This window comes from Mercenaria mercenaria, chromosome 7 (assembly GCF_021730395.1).
Source record: "Mercenaria mercenaria strain notata chromosome 7, MADL_Memer_1, whole genome shotgun sequence".
Lineage (NCBI taxonomy): Eukaryota > Metazoa > Mollusca > Bivalvia > Venerida > Veneridae > Mercenaria > Mercenaria mercenaria.
Window position 1 is genome coordinate 32,912,501 of NC_069367.1, and position 24,458 is coordinate 32,936,958.

Below are 24,458 nucleotides of genomic sequence, written 5' to 3' on the forward strand. Positions count from 1 at the left end.
TTATACATTTCTATAAAACAAAATATTACTGATAAGTCATACAAATTATATTTTCCTTTTCGGCGAACGCCGTCTAAGAACGAATTCGCGACCTATGCCACGTGACTCAAGTTTTCAAATCAGATTACTCGATAACGCATTATTATAAAAGATAATTTATAAAATTGAAAGAATTATGCAACAATGTGCTTGACTGCACGAGATTGTCTATGTTTTTCACTCTGCTGATTGGGCAACGCTGAGTGAAATGTCTGACAAAGCAGGTTTAAAGCAGTTTATTTAGCAAGAATATTGATATGTATAAAATGATTAGTAAGTTTAATAAATATAATAAAAACCTGTTCAAATAACAGCATATATCACTTTATAGAGTCAGCTGAATAGGTCTGCGTATCACATGAATGATGGTGTGATTCGCCGGTGTCTTCCAGACAACTGCTGTAATTATTCGTCGTAGAAAAAACGAAACAAAATTGCCTTATTCTAAAGCTATACAAAGCTATAACCTGTTATGTATTGATTTTAAAGGGACTCGAAGTTAGAAAGAATGGACTTAGACAAGCGTATATCAAATGCAGTCAAAACCCTTCTGCTCAAATGAATGGAATATTAACCGGACAAAGCTCTGGAGGTTAGTATTTTTAAAAGATTATTATGCAGATTATCATTCATACATGGGAAAAAAATCCTCTCTTATAATGTAAGTTTATTCGTCAGCACAGTCTAATTGAGCTGCTTCTACTGAATCAATGCATTGCTATCTGTAACACCTAAAGTAACCTTCTAATCAAATGCATGAATTGTATTCTTATCAAGATACTGACACAGACTGAAATAACATCAGGAGCTACTCACGAAATATCTTTTTCGAGAGTAAACTAGATTGTGATAGTATAGACGAACTAAATATTTTTGTATGAATTCATTAAGTACATCCAACAGAGCGCAGGTCGCATGACTACTGGCACCAGACCAAAAAGAAAATGTCTCTGCACACGTTATACCCTACCCCAAGGTATTCTATAAGAACCATGGTCATGAACGGGAAAGTGCACTAATCCAATTCAATCGTACATTTCTCATTTAAAACGCGCAGTTCGGTGAATGGGTACCTAGTATATTAAACAAGCGATAATTTATCTTCCATCGTGGACCAGTCACATTATCTCAATATTTCATATTGCAGAGATGCTCCACATGTTTTATGCTTTCGTCAACGCTACAGAAAAAACTTGCGTGAACTCCTCTAAATAACATCCGGTCTAGAGATCACGACAGTGAGCACCTGTTAGGCGAAATGTAAACAAACAAAAACAGAATGCAAAATATTCACAGTTTTACGATAAAACTCGAAATGATGAATCACCTTGGATATGATTTTGAATTTGAAATCATACATTGGTATACATAAGTTCTGTTTATTTAATTCATTTTGCACATATATGCTGCATATACACATTTTATCGTACACGTGTTGTAAAATGACGACTGACATACATTTTCACATCAGCCAATCAGAATGATTTTGTAATCTAGACCGGAACTTCACCAGGGAAGTTCAAGCAAGTTTTTTGTGTAACGTTGAAAAAAATATAAACTACGCGTTGTTTTTCTAAGATAAGAAGTATTAAAGAAATGTGACCGGTACACAATGGTAGATAAATTACCACTTGTTTAATATCCATAGTACACATTTACCGAACTGCGTGTTTTAGGTATGAAATGCGCGATTGAAATGGGTTAGTATATTTTCCCGTTCATGACCATGGTTCTTATAGAATACCTAGGGGTAGGGTATAACGTGTGCAGAGGCATTTTCTTTCTGGTCTGGTACCAGTGTGACATACCGTTTGAAATGTTACTAATCCACTTACGGAGGGTTGTTAAATTGCTGGTGTACATCTCTGCATAATTTACATACACACGTGTGTTTATGTAGTATGAGCATGAAATGCAAATAATTTTACAGGAGGCGATGATGTTATCCACTGGAATATGTCCTTGCCATCGTTTTTGAAGGGAGGTATAAACTACAGAGACGGCAGACTGACAGTTTCCAATACAGGATACTACTTTGTGTACTTTCAAGTACAAAGTGAAACTGGCTTAGAATCCGATATTACCCAGAGGCATTCCCTTTATCACATACCCTCAGAAAATGAAGAAGCTAAAATGTTTCTGGAAACCTTCAAACCGAAATGTAAGGCCCCTTCTCCTGGAGTGCCAACGACTTCCAATATTGGAGCTGTATTTCGCTTGAAAGCCCATGATGAACTGTTCGTAAAAACGTCACACCCTGAGAACCTTGCGAAAAGTACCAACGCAAACTACTTCGGATTTTTCATGATTTAGTGAGTTCTATGGGAAACCTGATGTCCCCATGAAAAAGAAAATAGACTGATCATACAGAGATCATCCAGTCCAATTTAATAACTATTACCTAAGGCTTCCGTTTAAACTAATTTTACCGCACTGGTTCATATCTACGTCAAACTATGCAATATGATTTTCTGAAATACACTGTATGTTTAAACAAAGTAACATGACATTAACACAACATTAACGCACAGTTATAAAGTCAAAGAATATATATGGCAGTTATTTCTTCTTAAAATTAACTAGGCAGTTACAAATATTGGAAGTTGCTTTAATTGAAACAGCATTTATGAAAAGTTCATAGATATTATAGCAATAACGCGTATGGCGATAAAATCACAAAATTTATGCGTTTCGATACTCAATCAAGATGTAGGAAATATCCACTGAATATAGTTTGCGGTCTTAATCATCACGGTTTTAAGTGTTAAATATGTAAAGCACAACACGTAGAACTATGTATTTCAGATAAGGCTAAACCCAAGTCGAGAGCACAGCACTTGGATAGCCCTGGGGTATATTTTAAAAAGGAAAGGTCTTGAGGAGAGTTCTGTAGTTTTTTGTTTGTTAGTTTTTGTGTGTTTGTGTTGTATTTGTTTTGTTGTTGTTGTTTTGTTGTCTTCGTTGTTTTTTCTTTAAGTGAAATATATAGTGTAATGTCATTAATCCTAAATAATAATATTTATTGATTAATATTTATAGTCCACTATAAAAGTATGATTTATTTGTAACCTCAATATGTTAAGACTTTGTTAATTTTAGACTATTTTAAGACCGATGTATTTCTCGTCTTATCAGAGATTCCATTTGCACAAAAATATAATTTTGAAATGTTACAGATTTTAGTTATTTGAAAATAAGAACATTATTAAATTAAAACTATATGTGAATAAAAAATGTTTGAACAAGATTTTGTCTTTATGCTTTATGTAAACATTGACCAAAAAGAATTGCAATTAAAAATAGTAACTGATCAAGTGTCCACCAAAACTACACTAAAATGCAGTTGAAGAAGACGACTTAAAATGTGAACAAAGAAAACTGAAAATGTCGACATTTTGTGAATGTGATTTTTGCTCGAAGTTTGTTTTCTAGCTTGAAATTGAATTTCGATCTTTAAGTTTATTAGTGCCAACTTTTTGTAGCTAATTAAGTTATGCTTTAACGCATTCCCAATTCTAATTGCTAAATACCAGAACTAATATTAAAAAATCTAATTTTGTGTTGTCCTAAAGCAACACAAAATTTTCGGAATCGACGTAAACAACATAAGAGAAAAACCAAGATTTTGAAATTGGACGTAAAAGCACATACGGTAGCATGTTGTTCCACTTCAAGAGGATTTCAACGACGATAAATTTAAACTTGGTCGAATGATTCGCATTGACAAAAACATAATTCTGGAGATTAATAGAACATTTTAACGAAGAAATGATTAATGTATCAGTGCCATGGCCGTTAATGTAGTTAAAACTTTGTAACTATATGTACCTTATATACATTACAATATATATCCCATCTGACACATTTTCCCTCATATTAAAGCTAACTTATATCATGCCAAATAAAAAGCTGGCCCAATGTTCACAAACTTTTAATATCAATTTTACTAAAACTTCAATGTTAAATTCCAACTTAGACTGACCACCATTACTGAATAGACGCTTGAAAATTGTTATTAACTTAAAATTTAGTTTTAATCATGCCAGTTAGATGTAAATGACAAATAAGTTTCATTATCAAACTCAGCTGAGACTGAAAGCGTTTTGTGAACACGGGTCTGGTATCTACTTTCGAATACAAAGCGATAAGTTGATAACTTTATTATGTTTACCGAAATCCTGTCAAAACACGAATGGCATGCGTAAGCAACGGAAGAATTTATAAAAACTTGTAGGTTGATATTACGGATTAATAGATATGTAAATCTGAATAAGTTAAATCAATGAGATGTTCATTTTAAAACAAACATGTAGAAATTGTAACAGAACATGATTGAATATCGCGTGAGATTCAAAATCCTTAATTATCAAGTTAAAATATATAACTAAACATATAAACAAGTGGCATACGGAATTATATTTATACTCTGATTATGGATTATCGCTCTGCTTTCTCTGTTATTAAATTGTGTACACTTTATTTCCCTCGAATGGCTAAAAATTTCATATTTCTCCATAATCAGTGTCCCCTTCTAAAATATATGTTAAATATAAAGTCAGTTATGACCCTAATTAGACACCATTAACGGCATTCTTCTAATGTGTATTTGGTATTATAATTAAAAGATTCTTCCGAAGGTTAACGTTTAAAGTCTGTTTAAGTACGCATTATGTGTAAGAAATCAACTCAATACATATTTTGCAGCATATATTTATTTTTGATTTTATATAAGCAAAAACTTTCCTACTAGTTTTATATGAAAAAAGACATTCCTATTTCATGTTACAAGCTAATAAATCATCAAAACAAAATCAGTGCAAGCATTTACCTGACGTATTATATGTAAATATATTAAGTGGTAAATACGGATATGCAAACTGCAGATACGTGCTTGTCTGTGTTTCGCATTAAGACCATTTGAAACGAAAAAACCTCCAACTTTTTTGCAGTCTGCAACTCATATTACATGCATTATGCAGTTCGCGATCATAAATGCAAACTGCGAATAGAGTTGCAATCATATTAATATTCGAATTACACACTATTTTGTTTCGAATCTGCAATTTGCAAATAAATTGGGATGAATCCCAACTTGCATGCAACTGCCAAACATTGACATTTTAAATTAATATAGTGAAATGCAAACACATTTAGAATGACAGACTCAGTAGGCATTTTATAACATACAAATAAACAGTATATATTTAAAACGTTTAATTGCATTAGAGAGTAATGCAATCGATGTAGCCTTGGCCTGCTTTAGTAATCGGGCTTAAAATAGAACATGCGTTGTAGTTTATTTTTACATTTTCTTTCGCAAATTCTATTTTTATCTTTACGTGAAACTCAAGTAAGTCGGAGCAAAAGGAGAAGTTTGTTAAATATGGCAGATAAAACTAAAAACGGATATACTAGTGTAAGAACAAATACCGATAATGGGGTAAGACCTTCAAATACTGATATGTTAAACGTGGTTACTAATATTAAAAATATACATTAATATTATATATTTATTTTCCTTTTCCCTATACAAATAAAGCGTAGTTACACTTCCCTATACCATGTGTAGGATGTCTACCACAACTAAGATGTATATTTGTTTTGTTTTTTTTTTCTTTCTTTCTTTTCTTTTATTTATTCATTTATGTTCATTGAAACAATACTGTATAATACTGTAAGTCACAGGATTATCAGTATCAGGAATGGAAAAAGGTACCATGATTATTCAGGTGTCACCATTGAAGACTAGAAATTTTGTACACTAATATATATAGGCCTTTTAATGCTTTAAGCTTAAAAGAAATGAAAAACTGCTCATTTGCATACACATTTTTTCAGATTGACATTGTACATAACGTTAAATTTTGGTCCATAAGGACATACCGCTTACTTAGAATGTTGAAATTTGCTCTGTCTTGTAAGGAACTGCAATGTGTTTATCACGTTTCAATGAAAAATGAAAATCATTAATCATTCATTATACGAGTAATTATGATTTTTTAAATTTATTTCTTTTCAGAACCAACAGGCGTGATACAATGAAATACAACTGAAACTTCATTTATTAATCATTCATTATACGAGTAATTATGTTTTTTAACTTATTTCCTTTCAAGACAAACAGACGTAATACAATGAAATACAATTGAAACTTCATTTATTAATCATTCATTATACGAGTAATTATGTTTTATTTAACTTATTTCCTTTCAGAACAAACAGACGTAATACAATGGAATACAACTGAATCTTCATTTATGGGAGAAGGGATCACTTACAAAAATGGCAGACTGACTATCAAACAGCCGGGCTACTATTATATATTTTCACAGATAAAGCTGAGAAATATTCCTCTTTCATACTCAACAAGTGACGTATCCGCGAGTGAAACTTTGCCTAATCACTGGAACCATTATATTTTCCACGTCTCAAGTGAAAATGGAAAGGAACAAAAGATTCTCGAAAGTAGTAAATCACGTTGTGAAATGCCATCTTTAGGGGATGAGACTACGAGTTCATTTGGTGCAGTGTTTTACCTGGCAGAAAATGACGAAGTTTTTGTAAATACTTCCCACCCACAGTATCTTGCACCTTGTGAAGAAGGAAACCATTTTGGTTTATATATGACTTGACATATATTGTAAAATGTCATCTATGACACATGTGAACCATTGGAACCTTCAATTCATTTATTCGTCGTCTCAATTGTATTTTTATGTATGCTTTTTGTATTTATTTTCTAGTGATTTCAGTTAATGACTATTTCATTGGAAATAGATAAATCACAGGGTTCAGCAAGAGTTGTTGTGATCTACAGAAGTTGGTTCAATGAGATTACACATTAACATATTTCCTATATTCATTTAAACGATATGATAAATAAAATAGGGTCAATAGAGTATCTTGATCTACAATGTTGTATTTGGCTAGAGCGGATTTTGTCAGGCCTGGATCCCACGAGTACCTTCCGATAGGAGATGAATACAGTGTTTTGTATTCGATAGTAAATTAGATGCTGTATTTGAGACAAAATATTCAGATGTATATAACAAACTTTGTTATCACCTAACAATAGTTTGTATGATAAACGTATTTGTATATAATTGTTTAACGATTGATTGAACACTTTTCCTACAATAAAATATCTATGATACCATATTTTAAGACCGATGTATTTCTCGTCTTATCAAAGATTCCATTTGCACAAAAATATAATTTTGAAATGTTATAGATTTCAGTTATTTGAAAATAAGAACATTATTAAATTAAAACTATATGTGAATAAAAAATGTTTGAACAAGATTTTGTCTTTATGCTTTATGTAAACATTGACCAAAACGAATTGCAATTAAAAATAGTAACTGATCAAGTGTCCACCAAAACTACACTAAAATGCAGTTGAAGAAGACGACTTAAAATTAACAAAGAAAACTGAAAATGTCGACATTTTGTGAATGTGATTTTTGCTCGAAGTTTGTCTTCTAGCTTGAAATTGAATTTCGATCTTTAAGTTTATTAGTGTCAACTTTTTGTAGCTAATTAAGTTATGCTTTAACGCATTCCCAATTCTAATTGCTAAATACCAGAACTAATATTAAAAAATCTAATTTTGTGTTGTCCTAAAGCAACACAAAATTTTCGGAATCGACGTAAACAACATAAGAGAAAAACCAAGATTTTGAAATTGGACGTAAAAGCACATACGGTAGCATGTTGTTCCACTTCAAGAGGATTTCAACGACGATAAGTTTAAACTTGGTCGAATGATTCGCATTGACAAAAACATAATTCTGGAGATTAATAGAACATTTTAACGAAGAAATGATTAATGTATCAGTGCCATGGCCGTTAATGTAGTTAAAACTTTATAACTATATGTACCTTATATACATTATAATATATATCCCATCTGACACATTTTCCCTCATATTAAAGCTAACTTATATCATGCCAAATAAAAAGCTGGCCCAATGTTCACAAACTTTTAATATCAATTTTACTAAAATTTCAATGTTAAATTCCAACTTAGACTGACCACCATTACTGAATAGACGCTTGAAAATTGTTATTAACTTAAAATTTAGTTTTAATCATGCCAAATAGATGTAAGTGACAAATAAGTTTCATTATCAAACTCAGCTGAGACTGAAAGCGTTTTGTGAACACGGGTCTGGTATCTACTTTCGAATACAAAGCGATAAGTTGATAACTTTATTATGTTTACCGAAATCCTGTCAAAACACGAATGGCATTCGTAAGCAACGGAAGAATTTATAAAAACTTGTAGGTTGATATTACGGATTAATAGATATGTAAATCTGAATAAGTTAAATCAATGAGATGTTCATTTTAAAACAAACATGTAGAAATTGTAACAGAACATGATTGAATATCGCGTGAGATTCAAAATCCTTAATTATCAAGTTAAAATATATAACTAAACATATAAACAAGTGGCATACGGAATTATATTTATACTCTGATTATGGATTATCGCTCTGCTTTCTCTGTTATTAAATTCTTGTGTACACTTTATTTCCCTCGAATGGCTAAAAATTTCATATTTCTCCATAATCAGTGTCCCCTTCTAAAATATATGTTAAATATAAAGTCAGTTATGACCCTAATTAGACACCATTAACGGCATTCTTCTAATGTGTATTTGGTATTATAATTAAAAGATTCTTCCGAAGGTTAACGTTTAAAGTCTGTTTAAGTACGCATTATGTGTAAGAAATCAACTCAATACATATTTTGCAGCATATATTTATTTTGATTTTATATAAGCAAAAACTTTCCTACTAGTTTTATATGAAAAAAGACATTCCTATTTCATGTTACAAGCTAATAAATCATCAAAACAAAATCAGTGCAAGCATTTACCTGACGTATTATATGTAAATATATTAAGTGTTAAATACGGATATACAAACTGCAGATACGTGCTTGTCTGTGTTTCGCATTAAGACCATTTGAAACGAAAAAACTTCCAACTTTTTTTGCAGTCTGCAACTCATATTACATGCATTCTGCAGTTCGCGATCATAAATGCAAACTGCGAATAGAGTTGCAATCATATTAATATTCGAATTACACACTATTTTGTTTCGAATCTGCAATTTGCAAATAAATTGGGATGAATCCCAACTTGCATGCAACTGCCAAACATTGACATTTTAAATTAATATAGTGAAATGCAAACACATTTAGAATGACAGACTCAGTAGGCATTTTATAACATACAAATAAACAGTATATATTTAAAAACGTTTAATTGCATTAGAGAGTAATACAATCGATGTAGCCTTGGCCTGCTTTAGTAATCGGGCATAAAATGGAACATGCGTTGTAGTTTATTTTTACATTTTCTTTCGCAAATTCTATTTTTATCTTTACGTGAAACTCAAGTAAGTCGGAGCAAAAGGAGAAGTTTGTTAAATATGGCAGATAAAACTAAAAACGGATATACTAGTGTAAAAACAAATACCGATAATGGGGTAAGACCTTCAAATACTGATATGTTAAACGTGGTTACTAATATTAAAAATATACATTAATATTATATATTTATTTTCCTTTTCCCTGTACAAATATAGCGTACTTACACTTCCCTATACCATGTGTAGGATGTCTACCACAACTAAGATTTATATTTGTTTTGTTTTTTTCTTTCTTTCTTTTCTTTTATTTATTCATTTTTGTTCATTGAAACAATACTGTATATTCTGGTCAATGTTGTTATCAGACGTAAGAAATAAATGGACGTTTTTCTCACTAATCCAATTGCTCAGAACGTATTCTGTATTTTAGGACAGGCCAGCTACAAAACGATCTACCAAAATTGCTGTCTGGAGTCTGTTGATATTTAATGTATTGCTGCTGGTTGCACTGTTAAGTCTAGTGATAGGATGGCGGGAATACAGAAAGAAAAGCCTGACTCCACATGAACAAACCATATGTCTAAATTGTACCGAAATGGGGCTTGATGGCAAGGAAATACCAGAGGAAATGGCCGGGAAGATAACAAGAGATACGAATGGCAATTCGAAGGAATGGGTTTGCTGTGGATATACAAGTGATGTTTTAAACTGGATGGTAACTAAGGTATTAATTTCAGAAATATCAGTTGTTTCAGTAAATGTCTCCTATAAACATAACTATTTCTTTGTAAATTATTTTGCCTTCTCATGTTCAAAAGATATTTAAATATGAATTTACAGTTATAAGGAAGACATCTGTTAAATTGTTGTATCAATCATTCCAGGCAATACAAGACAGAGGAACCAGTATCAAGTCAAGTAAGTATTATTTCAAGTTATGCTTGATATCTTCCTGTGTTCAAATTGTTTTCCCCAGGTAAACAATTATTCCATTAAAGGAATGAAATTGTACAACTTTTCTAACAGTTTTCTCTTCTTTCTATATTTTCCGACGACTGTTTCGTGAATTCTATCTATTAAGGTATTGGACCCCTAATGGTAATGTTTTAAAAATGGCATTTGCTTGGTATATTCTTAAAGTTGACCATGTTTCGCACCGTGTTGCAAATTTTAAACAACTTTTATCGTGCTGTTTTTTTATAAATTTTGTATAATTTTTGGAATTTCCTCAAGCTCAAATAGAGACAAATTTCAATGTGATGGCCACTATCTAAAATGTTTGCAGATAATTCATTACAGCATTAATATTGATGAAAGAAACATCAAACTATTGTTAAACAATTATAAAACACAAAATAAAACTGTAAATATCATTTTTCTAGGGTGCCTCAAGTAAACAGATTTAATGAGACAGAATTCTAACTCCAACATTGAAAAATTAAAGTCGAATCCTGTAGGTCTGTTTTGAATTTCGCTCACATCATTCAAAAATAACCTTGGGGCATAAGTAAAACCTACCTGCATTTCTTCCACAATATGTAATCTAAAGAATGAAGGCAAAATAGACAACCTTTACCGTATTTAACTCAGTATTTTTTAAGATGTCTAACTCTACCCCTCCTGATTCAGAGGTTAATTCGCTTTGAACAGCAAGAAATCAATTATAAAATGACAATTCCGCTTTTGTACAAAACATCCATAATAAGCCTTGAAAAAAGTAAAAACTTACTAGAAAAAAAGGAAAATATGGGGGAAAAAATTTGAATCCCGGTGGGGCTTGAACCTACGCACCCTTGAAAATTGCAGTCAAAGTAGGTTTGTGGTAGGAACTGAATACTCTTCAAAAAAGAGGTACTCTATTAACATGTTTTAGTGTTCGATTGTGTCCAAACTATAGAATAAACCCGAACCCATTGTCTTATCTTACAGGTATTTATCCGTTGATATCTAAAGAATGCAAAAAGACAACACAAGCAAAGCCGTCTGCGCAAGTCACTGGAATATCAGTATCAGGAATGGAAAAAGGTACCATGATTATTCAGGTGTCACCATTGAAGACTAGAAATTTTGTACACTAATATATATAGGCCTTTTAATGCTTTAAGCTTAAAAGAAATGAAAAACTGCTCATTTGCATACACATTTTTTCAGATTGACATTGTACATAACGTTAAATTTTGGTCCATAAGGACATACCGCTTACTTAGAATGTTGAAATTTGCTCTGTCTTGTAAGGAACTGCAATGTGTTTATCACGTTTCAATGAAAAATGAAAATCATTAATCATTCATTATACGAGTAATTATGATGTTTTAGAATTTATTTCCTTTCAGAACCAACAGGCGTGATACAATGAAATACAACTGAAACTTCATTTATTAATCATTAATTATACGAGTAATTATGTTTTTTAACTTATTTCCTTTCAGGACAAACAGACGTAATACAATAAAATACAACTGAAACTTCATTTATTAATCATTCATTATACGAGTAATTATGTTTTATTTAACTTATTTCCTTTCAGAACAAACAGACGTAATACAATGGAATACAACTGAATCGTCATTTATGGGAGAAGGGATCACTTACAAAAATGGCAGACTGACTATCAAACAGCCGGGCTACTATTATATATTTTCACAGATAAAGCTGAGAAATATTCCTCTTTCATACTCAACAAGTGACGTATCCGCGAGTGAAACTTTGCCTAATCACTGGAACCATTATATTTTCCACGTCTCAAGTGAAAATGGAAAGGAACAAAAGATTCTCGAAAGTAGTAAATCACGTTGTGAAATGCCATCTTTAGGGGATGAGACTACGAGTTCATTTGGTGCAGTGTTTTACCTGGCAGAAAATGACGAAGTTTTTGTAAATACTTCCCATCCACAGTATCTTGCACCTTGTGAAGAAGGAAACCATTTTGGTTTATATATGACTTGACATATATTGTAAAATGTCATCTATGACACATGTGAACCATCGGAACCTTCAATTCATTTATTCGTCGTCTCAATTGTATTTTTATGTATGCTTTTTGTATTTATTTTCTAGTGATTTCAGTTAATGACTATTTCATTGGAAATAGATAAATCACAGGGTTCAGCAAGTGTTGTTGTGATCTACAGAAGTTGGTTCAATGAGATTACACATTAACATATTTCCTATATTCATTTAAACGATATGATAAATAAAATAGGGTCAATAGAGTATCTTGGTCTACAATGTTGTATTTGGCTAGAGCGGATTTTGTCAGGCCTGGATCCCACGAGTACCTTCCGATAGGAGATGAATACAGTGTTTTGTATTCGATAGTAAATTAGATGCTGTATTTGAGACAAAATATTCAGATGTATATAACAAACTTTGTTATCACCTAACAATAGTTTGTATGATAAACGTATTTGTATATAATTGTTTAACGATTGATTGAACACTTTTCCTACAATAAAATATCTTTGATGCCTAAACATCAAAAGACAGAAGGGGTGAAAGTTTTCTAACCAGTTCAACTAAGAATTTGGTCAATGCTTTATTCGATAAGATATAGTAGCTAGGATGACGTTTCTGTGAAAACACGTACTGAAATTAAAACACAATAAATAAAAAATATTATTTCTGTAAATAAACAGAAAAATAGTTATAATGAAATGATGATTAGTAAAGCTTATTTATATTTCGAAGTATGTAATATAACATTACACAATGTTTATTAAATAAATGTATTGAACGAACCTGTTTGAGATCAAAAAAGTGATTGGGCACATACCGGTTAAATACCCTGGTTGTGTTTTGTTTTTTTGTTCGGATAAAGACCTTTTTCAAACTTGGTGCAAAAAATTATTATTTAGCATAGTATATAGGATATTTTCACTTCGATTTTGGAGAACTCTTTTTACTAGTAAATCAGAAATCGCAGACGACAATGATTTGTAGCAATCATTTTTAATTTTGCTCCTGATAGGTCTGTTGATATGTGTCTGATTTTGCTTCAAATCACAAAAGCTTGAATCAATTCAGTATTTGTTTGTTGGCACAAGGTTATAGCGCGTGCTATTTTTTTTCCCAAACGACAGATGCGGATTTTTTTAAGTATGAAAAAGCAATCCTGCCAACTAACATAACTGATCGATTGTGAGCCTAATGCGTTCATCTTCTTATTGACTTTAAAACTGGTTATCTTTACATGTACTTTGTTTTTACCTTTGAAATTCAATTTGATAACATTCTGTTTATTTATCTTATTGACAACATATTTGTTTATATATTTATGTATTTTCATTAGATTAGTAGGTAAGTCAAGAAGCACCGCCACCCCCCCCCCCCCCCCCCCCCCCCCCCACCTCCACTTGCATTTTGTGAAAACTATGGTCCTTATTAACTTAAGAAATTCACTTTTTCATAATATAGCTATGAAACTATACATTTTTCATCATCAGTAGGTACACGCAAGAGGCAAAAACCTAACTGTTTTCTTACATCTTGTCTTAACTCGAGCACGTTTGCACTCGCGGTGCCTTTATTAAGCAAGGCCGAGGTACGCCACTATGATTTTGGTGTATCAATAACCTTATCCAGTTGTCATTCACAACGACATAGCAATAACCTTTATACACGTAACTAAGAGCTATCTTTATTCATTTTAAGTAAGTTATGCTTACCAGTCTCTAATAATTCTGTTTAGAATGGCCTGTGTGCTTTTATAAGATTTTACTATAATGTATTGTGTTGTGCAATTTGAATTTGAATATTCGTTAAGCTATTTGTTTTGTACTTACATGTAATCATATGTGACAATGTTTACTATATGTGAACTCGTTCATGCACTGGCAACATTATTATTTGTTTGTATATTCATCCATTATCATTAGATTAGTAGGTAGGTCAAGAAGCCTTTCGTGCATTTTGTGAAAATTATGGTCCTTGTTAACGTAAGAAACTCACTTTTTTGATAACTATGTTTTTCATCATTAGTAGGTACATGCAAGAGCCAAAATCCAAACTGTTTTCTTACATCTTGCCTTATGTCAAGCCCGTTCGCACTCGCAGGCGGTGCTTTTGTTAAGCAAGGCCGAGGTATGTCTCTATGATCTTGGTGTATCAATAATCTTTTCAAGTTATCATTCACAACTAGATAGTAATAATCGTTATACACGTAATATATACAACTAATAACTATGTTTATTCATTTAAGAACGTTATGCCTACCCGTCTGTTATAATTCTGTTTTGAATGACATGTGTGTTTTCATAAGATCTTATTATAATATATTGTGTTGTGCAATTTGAGTTTGAAATTTCGTTTAGCTATTTGTTTTGTACTTGCATGTACATATGCGACAATGTACTCTATCATGCACTGTCATGTTCTGCATGATAAAATAGATGGCCTCAACCTAAATTCCTAGTTTCAAGTTGGGAAACCAAATTATGCCGTGTACCGAATGACGTGCACAATTACCTGTGCGGTCTAACATGTATTTTTTTTTTCAAATCTGACAAATTTAATTGGTGCTTTGAGTGCAATGCATTTTAACCGAACACAAAACAAACATAACATCAATCTCAAGATCTGATAAAGTGTAGGAGTCTTTACCCCTAAAGCTCTAAACAATTTCGTAATCTGAGTCCTTGCAAGTCATATAGCAATTTAAGCTTTTGTTTTCAATAAAGATATTAATTATAATTACGTAAGCTTTGTATGACTAATTAAAATACTAGTAAAATATTATGTTATTAATTTTCTATTTATTTTAACGAAACCTGCAAAAACACATCAGGCATATGCTTTTAACAGTTTGATATAATTAGCTATAACGCTTGAAAATAATAAGATCTAAGCTTGCAAGTGCTAATTTTGCCGTCTGCACCACGAAACAAAACAAAAACACTCGCGGTAAAAGCATTTGAAAATCAAATTAATTTGAAATATTTTTTTGTGATTTAAAATTTTGTTAAGTTCATCACTACACATTGGAAATTATAATAACAGTAAACATCTAAATGAATTTTGTAGTAATACTGCAAAGAATTGAGCTCGCCAAACTGAAACCTGATAATGACAAAATTTATAACGCATAATTACCCAGAGGAAATTCCCCAAACTTTATTGAAAATATACCCGGCAAAAGTATAGATACGTGTCTGTTAATGTTTATTTAGACCATATCTTGATTGCTGGGCGTTTCATGTTATGTTTATACTTCCTCATAGCTTTAGAAATCTTGGTCTAGATTATGAACTGTGGGTACAAAATCACGAATTGTGCTAGATATGAGTAATGAGGATCGTTCAAAATGTTATTTTTTGTCACAGAAAGAATATTGGTAAAACGCACAAGATTATAGCTAAAAATGTCCGTTTTTGCGTTTGCTAACTTTCCTTCTTAAGAGTTTATGAATTAAATCGACATTTTAATAATCTATGTCTATTTATCTGATATGTTTCAAGTCAAATCATAGAATATTTCATGCATTGCCATTATGTCCTTTAATCTAGCCCTCCGACTAACAGTGTGTGGAGACATTTTGTATTTTTAAACTCTATCTAAGTAGTTACACTTGCCTAATGCATTTCGGCTTTATTTTTCAAACTAGGTAAAACACCAACAAATTTTAGTTAACATTTGTTCTAGTAGTAAATACAAATTAGCTAATGGGATATATAGATATACGAATTTACTAGATATTACAACACTGCAATTTTGTATTTGTCATTGAACAACCCTCAAATTTTGGGAAACCAGTTAGTGTATTCGACTATATAACATAAGCGCATTTCACTAGTGCACACAGAACAACTACAGGACATATATGGATAAACTTTGGATAAAAACAGGCTGAAAGGTAAGCCATGTAATATTATTGTTATTATTCTATTTTAACTAATAGACTAAGTTATGCTTTCTGAGTGTGCATAGTAATAATGATAAAATATATCAAAATGTAACGATTTTAAATAATCAAAAAATAATTCAAATATGGGATTTTTTGTTGAAATATTATATTAATATTTAATTATTTAGCAGACAATCTATCATAGAAATAATTTAATCTTTAAGGTATGACCCATGTAATAGTGCACCTCATTTTGAAAAGTATTCAGTTCCTACAATAAACCTACTTTCACTTAAATTTTTAAGGGGGCATAGGTTCAAGCTCCGCTTGGACCAATTTTGTTCTCCTTATATTCATGTTTGGTTAGAAACTTTTTTTCAAGCGTTATTATTGATTTATTGTACAATAGTGAACATGTTTCATTCGATAAGTGATTTATTGGTGTTCCTCTGAATAAGAATCGGCCAGAGTTAAACATCTTTAAAAATAACGAGTTACACGCGACAAAAGTTCTCTATTTTGCCTTTAGGCCAAAGAAAAAAAAATATATGTGGTTCAGGTAACATTGCCAAAAGAAATAGGGTAGGTAGGTAGGAATTTTTTTTTAAGAAAACCTATGTTTGAGCCTAAAACTTATGTATGGTTCAGGTAAAATTGGTCAAAAAGTAGGGTAGGTAGGTAGGCTTTTTGAGCAGTTCTGAAAAGGGACTATCCAAGAAACATTCCTGTGAAGTTTGATCAAACTGGCCAAGTGGTTTTAGAGTAGTGCAAATTATAGGACGTTTCGGTACAGCATGATAACTTTTGACTGTCGTTGTCTCTGTCACAGGGATGACAACTATGAAATATCAGATCATAAAATAAGTCATCCCAATAAGCCAAATAAGTAAGGCTAGTTTAAGAAATGTCATTTGAAGCCTACCTTGTAGCCATGACTTTGGCCAATTGCAAAAACATTTTATAGCCAAAAGTGCCAGAATCAGTAGCCATTATTTTTTTAAACTCTTTTTTATGATACTTTAACCATCCAAATTGCACTTGAACATGTACATCGTAATATCACATTGAAATAAAAATAGATTTTAATCTTCTCATAAAAATGTTTTAGCCATTTTTCAAGAACAATTTCAAAGCAAAGTAATTGCTCAATGTATGAAATTATCCCTTTTAATTAATAGTTTGCAATTTTTGAATTATCTCCCTTAAATGAGCATTTTTCACTACTTAGATTTTTTAAAACATTATTATTTAGCTCTTTATTTTTGACCTTTTTGTTTCAAAATTTATCTAAGGTCATTTATCAAAAAGAGAGTTGTTTTATTTTATCTTATGTCTTTTAAAAGCTTTTTAAATGCTAAAAATTTTATTATATACATATTTCAATTTCTGTTCCATTTCATGTATATTAATGTATAGCGAAAGTACCTCCTAGCAGTTTGTTTTAAAACTCTTGGGAGGGGCTTTTAAAGATTCATCCTCGATCCATGAATGCTTTACGCTGGGCACGTGAAAAAAACAAACGAACTGCTTTAGTTCATTTCTATCTCAAAGATTCTTTCCTGATTTTTTTTCGAACGCGACTGAAATGTTACGAACGCGTAGATTTATTTAACACATTTCACGATCGCGCATTTTTAATTCTTTGCGAGCGTTGCCAGATTTTTTTCGTTCTCCTGATCGCGAATCTGCTTTTTAGTAAGAGTTACTTGTAAAAAGATCTCTTCCGCGAATCGGCTTGTTATTAAAAATTACTTGTAAATTTATCTTGCTCGATGTTAAAAATAACTTGTAAATTTATCTCGCGTTTTAAGCATCAAGAAAATGGACGGAGCTTTAGACAAAGCGCGCAGCTGATATTTCGTTTCATTCGCTTTCGTAGCAGTAGGCGGAGCGAAGTTTGGCGAATCAGATTGACTGATAATCGTTCTTGACGGAACACTCGGCGAAGTTTTAAATTAAGAACCGAGGTGTAATTCGATATTAACACGTTGGCGTATTGTCTTGGTGTTTTGTCGATAGATGCTTCTTCAAAGCGTTTCAGTTCGTACTCGATATTTTTCGTCCCAGGCTAATTCGTAACCACAAACAATTTTCGTTCCAAAAATCGATGAAAAGTCTTAGGGTCGGCGGTAAAGATGTTGAAGAATTCTGTCTCATTAACTTCTTTTACTTGAGGCACCCTAGAAAAAAATTATATTTACAATTTTATTTTGTGCTTTATTTTTTAATTGTTTACTAATATCTTGACATTTCTTTTATCAAAAATAGTATAATGAATTAGCTGCAAACGTTTTGGACAGTGACCATCACTTTGAAAGTTATCACTGCTTAGGCTTCAGGAAATATCATGTATTATACAAAATTTATAAAAAACGACACAGTAAAAGCTGTTTAAATTTTGCATACAAGTAAAAGTTGTTTCAATTTTGCATACAAGTCTCTATATTGCTGTTACTTTTGTTTGAGCATTTGAAATATGCACCATTAGGTTGGTTATACCTTAAAAAAAATGAACGGTATGAATGTAGAAGTTGTTTGCTTCCTGATTGATTTAACTAGTACTTACACAATATTACATGCTGTAGCAAATTTTTACCGGTTGAAACGTGCGTATATTACGGGGTAGTTTATATGATTATTACATATTTTAAACAATGAAATCTAGTATACGTAAGGGCATGTATAAGTTCCATATTTGGGAACGGTTACCCATTTATTTAGCCTAAGACTAAACTCAGTGACAAATGGCTTTGTGTGATAACACATATTAAAATTAGATCTAGGACGAGATTTTTCTGTTTTAGAATTGAAAGAAAAAAGAATAATGTTGCTGAAGGTTTTTGTAACCCTAACTCTAACAATGTCAAGCAAACTGACCTTTACATGCAGATAATGAAGGAGAAGAAATCAGGCAAGAATATGGATAAAACACTGATGCTACTGAAACTTACAACCATTGTTTTGCTGGCGATCTTCATCGCAATGGTAACGATGTACTTGGGCGCAGAACATCAAGGCAACCAGATGGAAATAGATCAAACTCTATGCGTATCATGTGATCAAGTCGACCTAACAGACAATATTTCACGCAATTTGCGGGGCGCTGTTTCACGACACGAAGTACAGGGGTCATACTTATCCGAGTGTTGTGGGAAAACGAGCGTCATCCTTTATCAGATGGTTGTAAAGGTATTATACGTTTCTATAAAACAAAATATTTCTTTTCAATATGTTTTTATATGCAGCTTACGATTGAGAACAAAGCCTTTACACTGAATTGCAATAGCAATATAAAGTATATTAGTGATCATTTAATTGTTTGCAATATTTAGCCAACTATGGATACAGTTCAGCCTTTATGACTTCCGTTTAGAAACTATTTGAATTTGCCTTATTCCAAACTGATACAAAATATGCTTTACAATTACGGATAACCTTTTATATATTTATTTGCAAGAAACTCCAAATGAGGAAGAATAGACTAAGTCAAGCGTATATCAAATGCAGTCAAAACCCTTCTGCTCAAATGAATGGAATAGTAACCAAACAAAGCTCTGGAGGTTAGTATATTTCAAAAGATTATTATGCAACGTCCATGTCCATTCATACATGATAACAATTCTCTCTTGCAATGTAAGTTTATCCGTCCGCACAGTCTAATTGGGTTGCTTCTACTGGATCAATGTATTGCTATATGTAATACCAAAAGTAACCTTCCAATTACATGCATGATAATTTTGTATTCTTATAAAGATATTGGCACAGACGGAAATACAAAAGTAACAACAGGAGCTACTCACGAAATATCTTTTTCGAGTAAAATCTTTATTGTGATAGTATAGATGAACTAAATTCTTTTGAATGAATTCAAATATTAAGCACACCCAAGAGAGCTCAGGTCACATGACCACCACAGTGTCATAATTATTACTATTTAACTGGCATACCGTTTGAAATGTTAATAAATCCACTTACAGCAATTTGCTCAATTATATGTGCGCATCTCTGCTAATTTACATACAAACATGTTAAGTATGAAATACAAATACTTTTACAGAAGTCGAAGATGTAATCCACTGGAATACAACCTTGCCATCGTTTTTGAAGGGAGGTATAGGCTATAGAGACAGTAGACTGACAGTTTCCAATACAGGATACTACTTTGTGTACTTCCAAATACAAAGTGAAACAAGCATAGGATCAGATGATACCCAGCGACATTCCCTTTATCGCATACCGTCAGAAAATGGAGAAGCTGAAATGTTACTGGAAACCTTCAAACCAAAGTGTGAGGCACCTACTCATGGAGTAGCATCAACGTCCAATATTGGAGCTGTATTTTATTTGAAAGCCCATGATGAACTGTTCGTAAACACGTCACAACCTGAGAATCTGGTGAAAAGTATCAGCGGAAACTACTTTGGGCTTTTTATGACTTAATGGGTTTTGTGAACAATTTTATTCTCGCATGAAAAGAAAGTAATCATACAGATCTTCCACGCCGATTTCAGCTATAGGCATCCTGTGCATTTGTTTGGAAAATAATGATGCTATATATTATATAAACATCTATAGACAGTTCGGGACCCCTAAGTAAATCCAGCACTCATTTACTTTATATTAATTGACTGAAGGTAAACAAATTAGCAATGTGCAGTTCATGGTGACCTTGGTTTCACGATCTGTCATTTTTCAACCAAAACAGACACGGCCAACAAGACCTATGGAATATAGGTAGATCAATTACATGTCGTCGTTCATTTTTGAGAAATAAGTGACTAAATTTGACAATTGCGTTAGTTGTAAACCATCCTGGCAATGCAAATGCTACGACTAAACAACCAGTTAAAAGCTTCTAAAATACAACCACATACGTGTAAGTTATTACAAAAACACAAAATTTACATAAGCCTCCCTTTCCTTGCATGTGCCTAGCGAACAAAAATTGACCTTTCTCTATTTTGTGAAAATCGAAACGGTTGGTTTGTTGTTGTTGTTGTTTCTTCTTGTTGTTATTGTTGTTGTTGCTCCTGCTGTTTCAAATTTCTAAGTGGAGTAACTCAAATGTGACAATTGCTGAAAAATGACAAGAGAGTGAACGTGAAATGCATACTTTGCCAAATTGTTTACTAACATCAAGCAATATATAATAAATGGGTGCTGGATTTATTTCTGAGTCCTGAACTGTCTATGAATGTATTTTTATTATATATAGCATCATTATTGACCAAATAATGTCCCTAATGCCTATGATTTTAACTATACCCTTGGGCTTCCTCTTAACTAATTTTACAATACTGTTTCGTATTTACAACAAACAATCCAATATTTTTTTCTGAAATGCATAAACAAACTAACATAAGAGGAACACTCAGTTGTCAAGCACGAAGTATATAAATGAAAGTAATTACTTTATTTTTAATTTTTAACGCAGTTACACAAAATGACGGTTGCTCTAAATATAAAGCTGGGTAGTCTACTGAACACTGCACATGCAACATCAATAAATTTCATATTTTACGCAAACTGTAAATTAAAATATAGAGTCAAATAATACTGCACATTTTTTTGTTCAGACTAAAGTATAAGCAAAATTAACTACAAGGACAACCTAGGCAACACGGCATTTCCTCTTAAAAACAGTTTCGTTGAAATAAATTGATTCTTTACAAAGCTGCTGTTTTTAAAACATGCATTTTAAAATTTCACCACTTTCAAATAGGTATACAAATATTTTGTTATTTCTCTATGTAAATTATACAGACGTCAAAATCTGAGGATATGATATATAATTGACAAATTAAATAATTTTGATACTCAATCAAGACTTTAGATAGCAATGTGCTTTGAGCATAATCTTTGGGTCTTAACCATTACGAATTTAAGTCTTGTTACAAATATGAAAGTGCACACGTGGGAAAAATGTATCATGTCGTAAGCAATTTGTATGGGGTTATTTTATACATTCAACATTTAGACTGCCCTAGGGTATAAATTGAACATGTGGAGGAGGGTACTGTAGTTAGTTTTAAGTGCACTAAGTGAGCTATTTTAAAACAGTCCGACTGTAAATAGATTAAATTGTTGCTTGGTGAAACTTAACTAACAACAAGTGTATAAGTTTAAAGTGTGTTGTTTTTTTTCTTTTATATGTATTATACAGCTGTTGCTAATTATTCCATTAATTACTTGAAGAAAGCCTATTTTGTAAATATTGTACTGTTACCAAAACTTAATATTAAAAATGATATATTTATTTCTGATAGACAAAGTATTAAAATCAAATAATTGAAATGTTACTTTAATATGCTAGTATTAAGTAATTTTAAGACCAGTTCAAGACAAATGCAAATCTCATATAATTATTTTTACCAATTATAGTATTAGATATTGTATCCAGCTTTAGTTATTTGGGAAAAAAACACTGTTACATCACAACTGCAAGTAAAAATAATTGTGGCATTTTATGTTTTAATTCTGCATTGATTAAAATATACATGCAAGCAAAATAGTTAGTGATCAATATTTCATCAATATCCCAACCAAACTATAAAGAAATGCAAAAGAACAAATAGAATTGGTATGTTTTTGCTTTTTGGTATATTCAGTGAGCTTGGAGAAGCTGACACCGAAGTCGAAGATCAAAGTTCAAGCTAGACAGCTAACTTAAAGCTCAAGCTTCACATTCGACATTTTATGAAGATAAATTTCGATCATCGTGTTTGCCTTCTGGTTGGAAATTCAATTTGCCAACTGTTTGTGCTAATTCAGTTAATCTTCTCTTCAGTCCGATTCTAATTGTTGAATACAAGAACCGAAAGTTAAAATGTAATTTTGTCACGATTTTTATTATTTCTACAAGAACATACAACTATCGGTAAGAGTTGAGCTTAAATTTTGAAACTGAACATAAAAGCAGATACGTCATCATATTGTTTCATTCTAAGAGGACTTCAACAACGGTAAATAGTTTGGTTAGCATTTAGCTTTGACAAAAGCATAATTCTGGAAAGTAAGCTGGAGAATATTACAAGGAAAATGTATTTGAAGTATCAGTGCCATAGCCAATAATTTAGGTAACACATTGTAATTCTCTGTACTTTATTATATATCAAAATAAATATCGTTGTATCTTTTGCACTTGTTATTTTAATGACATATTTTTCCTCATAAACAAACTTATATCATGCCAAATACAAAGCTGGTATTATACATTTTTGAATACGTAATTAAAGCGACTATCCCACGCATTGTGAATTGTAATTTTTAAGATAATTTATCACTGAAAGGTAAAATGCCGCCACTGTTTCATATATTTACATGAAACATAATGGTTGACCAGTTTATAGTTTCCTGAATTACGGGAGCATTCAAATTTTTGGCATTTTTTTCTCATGTATTTTCATAAACCGGTACAACGCTTTATTTTGTAAAAAATGATAAATATAGAACGAGACGTGACAGTGTTTTTAGACGCTATCATCACATGAGCAGCAAATCAAAAGTGCGCATCTAGTTTGATGGGTCAATTGATATACTCGTCTACCTATTAGGGAAGTAAGCATGCTATTTACTTTGCCTTATTTAGGTAAGAACCACCATATCGTACCGAATAGCTGTACCTAAATAACGGACCGTTCCAATATTAGAAAAACACAAGCATCGCTCGCCGCAAAACCGAACTATAGCGCACAGAATTATGGCGCTTTAGAAGTGGACAAAAACAATATCATAAAATTAAGTCAAAACACTAAGTTTACAATTTAGTCAGAGACTCCTCGTTGCCCGAGCGGTTACGGTATTTCTATTATACCTTTTCGTCGTGACTTGTATCCCCGTTTTTTTTTCAGTTTGCATTACATACTTTGTGTAAGTTTGTTTTTCTCTGATTTCTAATTTATTGTTTTGTTTCTTATATTCGTATAAAATTCGAAGTATCTATAAATCAATCAATCCTAAAATTATGGCCGGGCAATGCTTGTGTTAAAGTGAAGTGTAAGATTGATATAAAAGTAACCCGCACAGGTTTTAAAATATCACATGCAAGCTTAAAAACCATTAGATCATATCAAAGGTGGAGTGCATTTAGACATTATTACGTGTCAGTCGTGACATATAATTTTAGTGAATATGTTAGAACTAGATTTACTAACTCGTTTTGTCTTCATTGAATTGTAAAAAATAAAGACAAAATTTAACGG

The 24,458-nt window shown here is 31.8% G+C and overlaps 4 protein-coding genes across 6 annotated transcripts in view; all 4 read left to right on the forward strand.

Moving 5' to 3' along the window:
• LOC123554531 (tumor necrosis factor ligand superfamily member 14-like) overlaps positions 1–3,286 on the forward strand; it is a 3,723-nt gene extending 437 nt beyond the window's left edge. The window contains exons 2-3 of the mRNA XM_053548046.1: positions 529–631; positions 1,970–3,286. Coding sequence (XP_053404021.1) covers positions 529–631; positions 1,970–2,352 — 486 coding nt within the window. The 3' untranslated portion in view covers positions 2,353–3,286. The remainder of the gene's footprint in view (positions 1–528; positions 632–1,969) is intronic.
• Positions 3,287–5,601: 2,315 nt separating this feature from the next.
• On the forward strand, positions 5,602–7,341 carry LOC128558507 (tumor necrosis factor ligand superfamily member 14-like). The gene is made up of 2 exons (XM_053548047.1): positions 5,602–5,751; positions 6,253–7,341. Exons 1-2 carry the CDS (start codon positions 5,742–5,744, stop codon positions 6,669–6,671), a joined length of 429 nt encoding a protein of 142 aa, XP_053404022.1. The 5' UTR covers positions 5,602–5,741; the 3' UTR covers positions 6,672–7,341.
• Positions 7,342–9,389: 2,048 nt separating this feature from the next.
• Positions 9,390–13,156, forward strand: LOC128546003 (uncharacterized). The gene is made up of 5 exons (XM_053548039.1): positions 9,390–9,536; positions 9,850–10,143; positions 10,304–10,337; positions 11,349–11,444; positions 11,947–13,156. Exons 1-5 carry the CDS (start codon positions 9,480–9,482, stop codon positions 12,363–12,365), a joined length of 900 nt encoding a protein of 299 aa, XP_053404014.1. The 5' UTR covers positions 9,390–9,479; the 3' UTR covers positions 12,366–13,156.
• Positions 13,157–16,157: 3,001 nt separating this feature from the next.
• Positions 16,158–23,393, forward strand: LOC123554536 (uncharacterized). 3 transcript variants are annotated; one of them, XM_053548043.1, is made up of 4 exons: positions 16,158–16,266; positions 19,147–19,446; positions 19,715–19,817; positions 20,315–23,393. In XM_053548043.1, the coding sequence occupies exons 2-4, from the start codon at positions 19,150–19,152 to the stop codon at positions 20,695–20,697; spliced, it is 783 nt and encodes a 260-aa protein (XP_053404018.1). In that variant the 5' UTR covers positions 16,158–16,266; positions 19,147–19,149; the 3' UTR covers positions 20,698–23,393. The 3 variants fall into 3 exon arrangements, with proteins under 3 accessions (XP_053404018.1, XP_053404019.1, XP_053404017.1); XM_053548044.1 differs by having other exon boundaries at positions 16,206–16,266; positions 19,062–19,446; positions 19,733–19,817; XM_053548042.1 differs by having other exon boundaries at positions 16,210–16,266; positions 19,062–19,446.
• Positions 23,394–24,458: the final 1,065 nt, after the last annotated feature.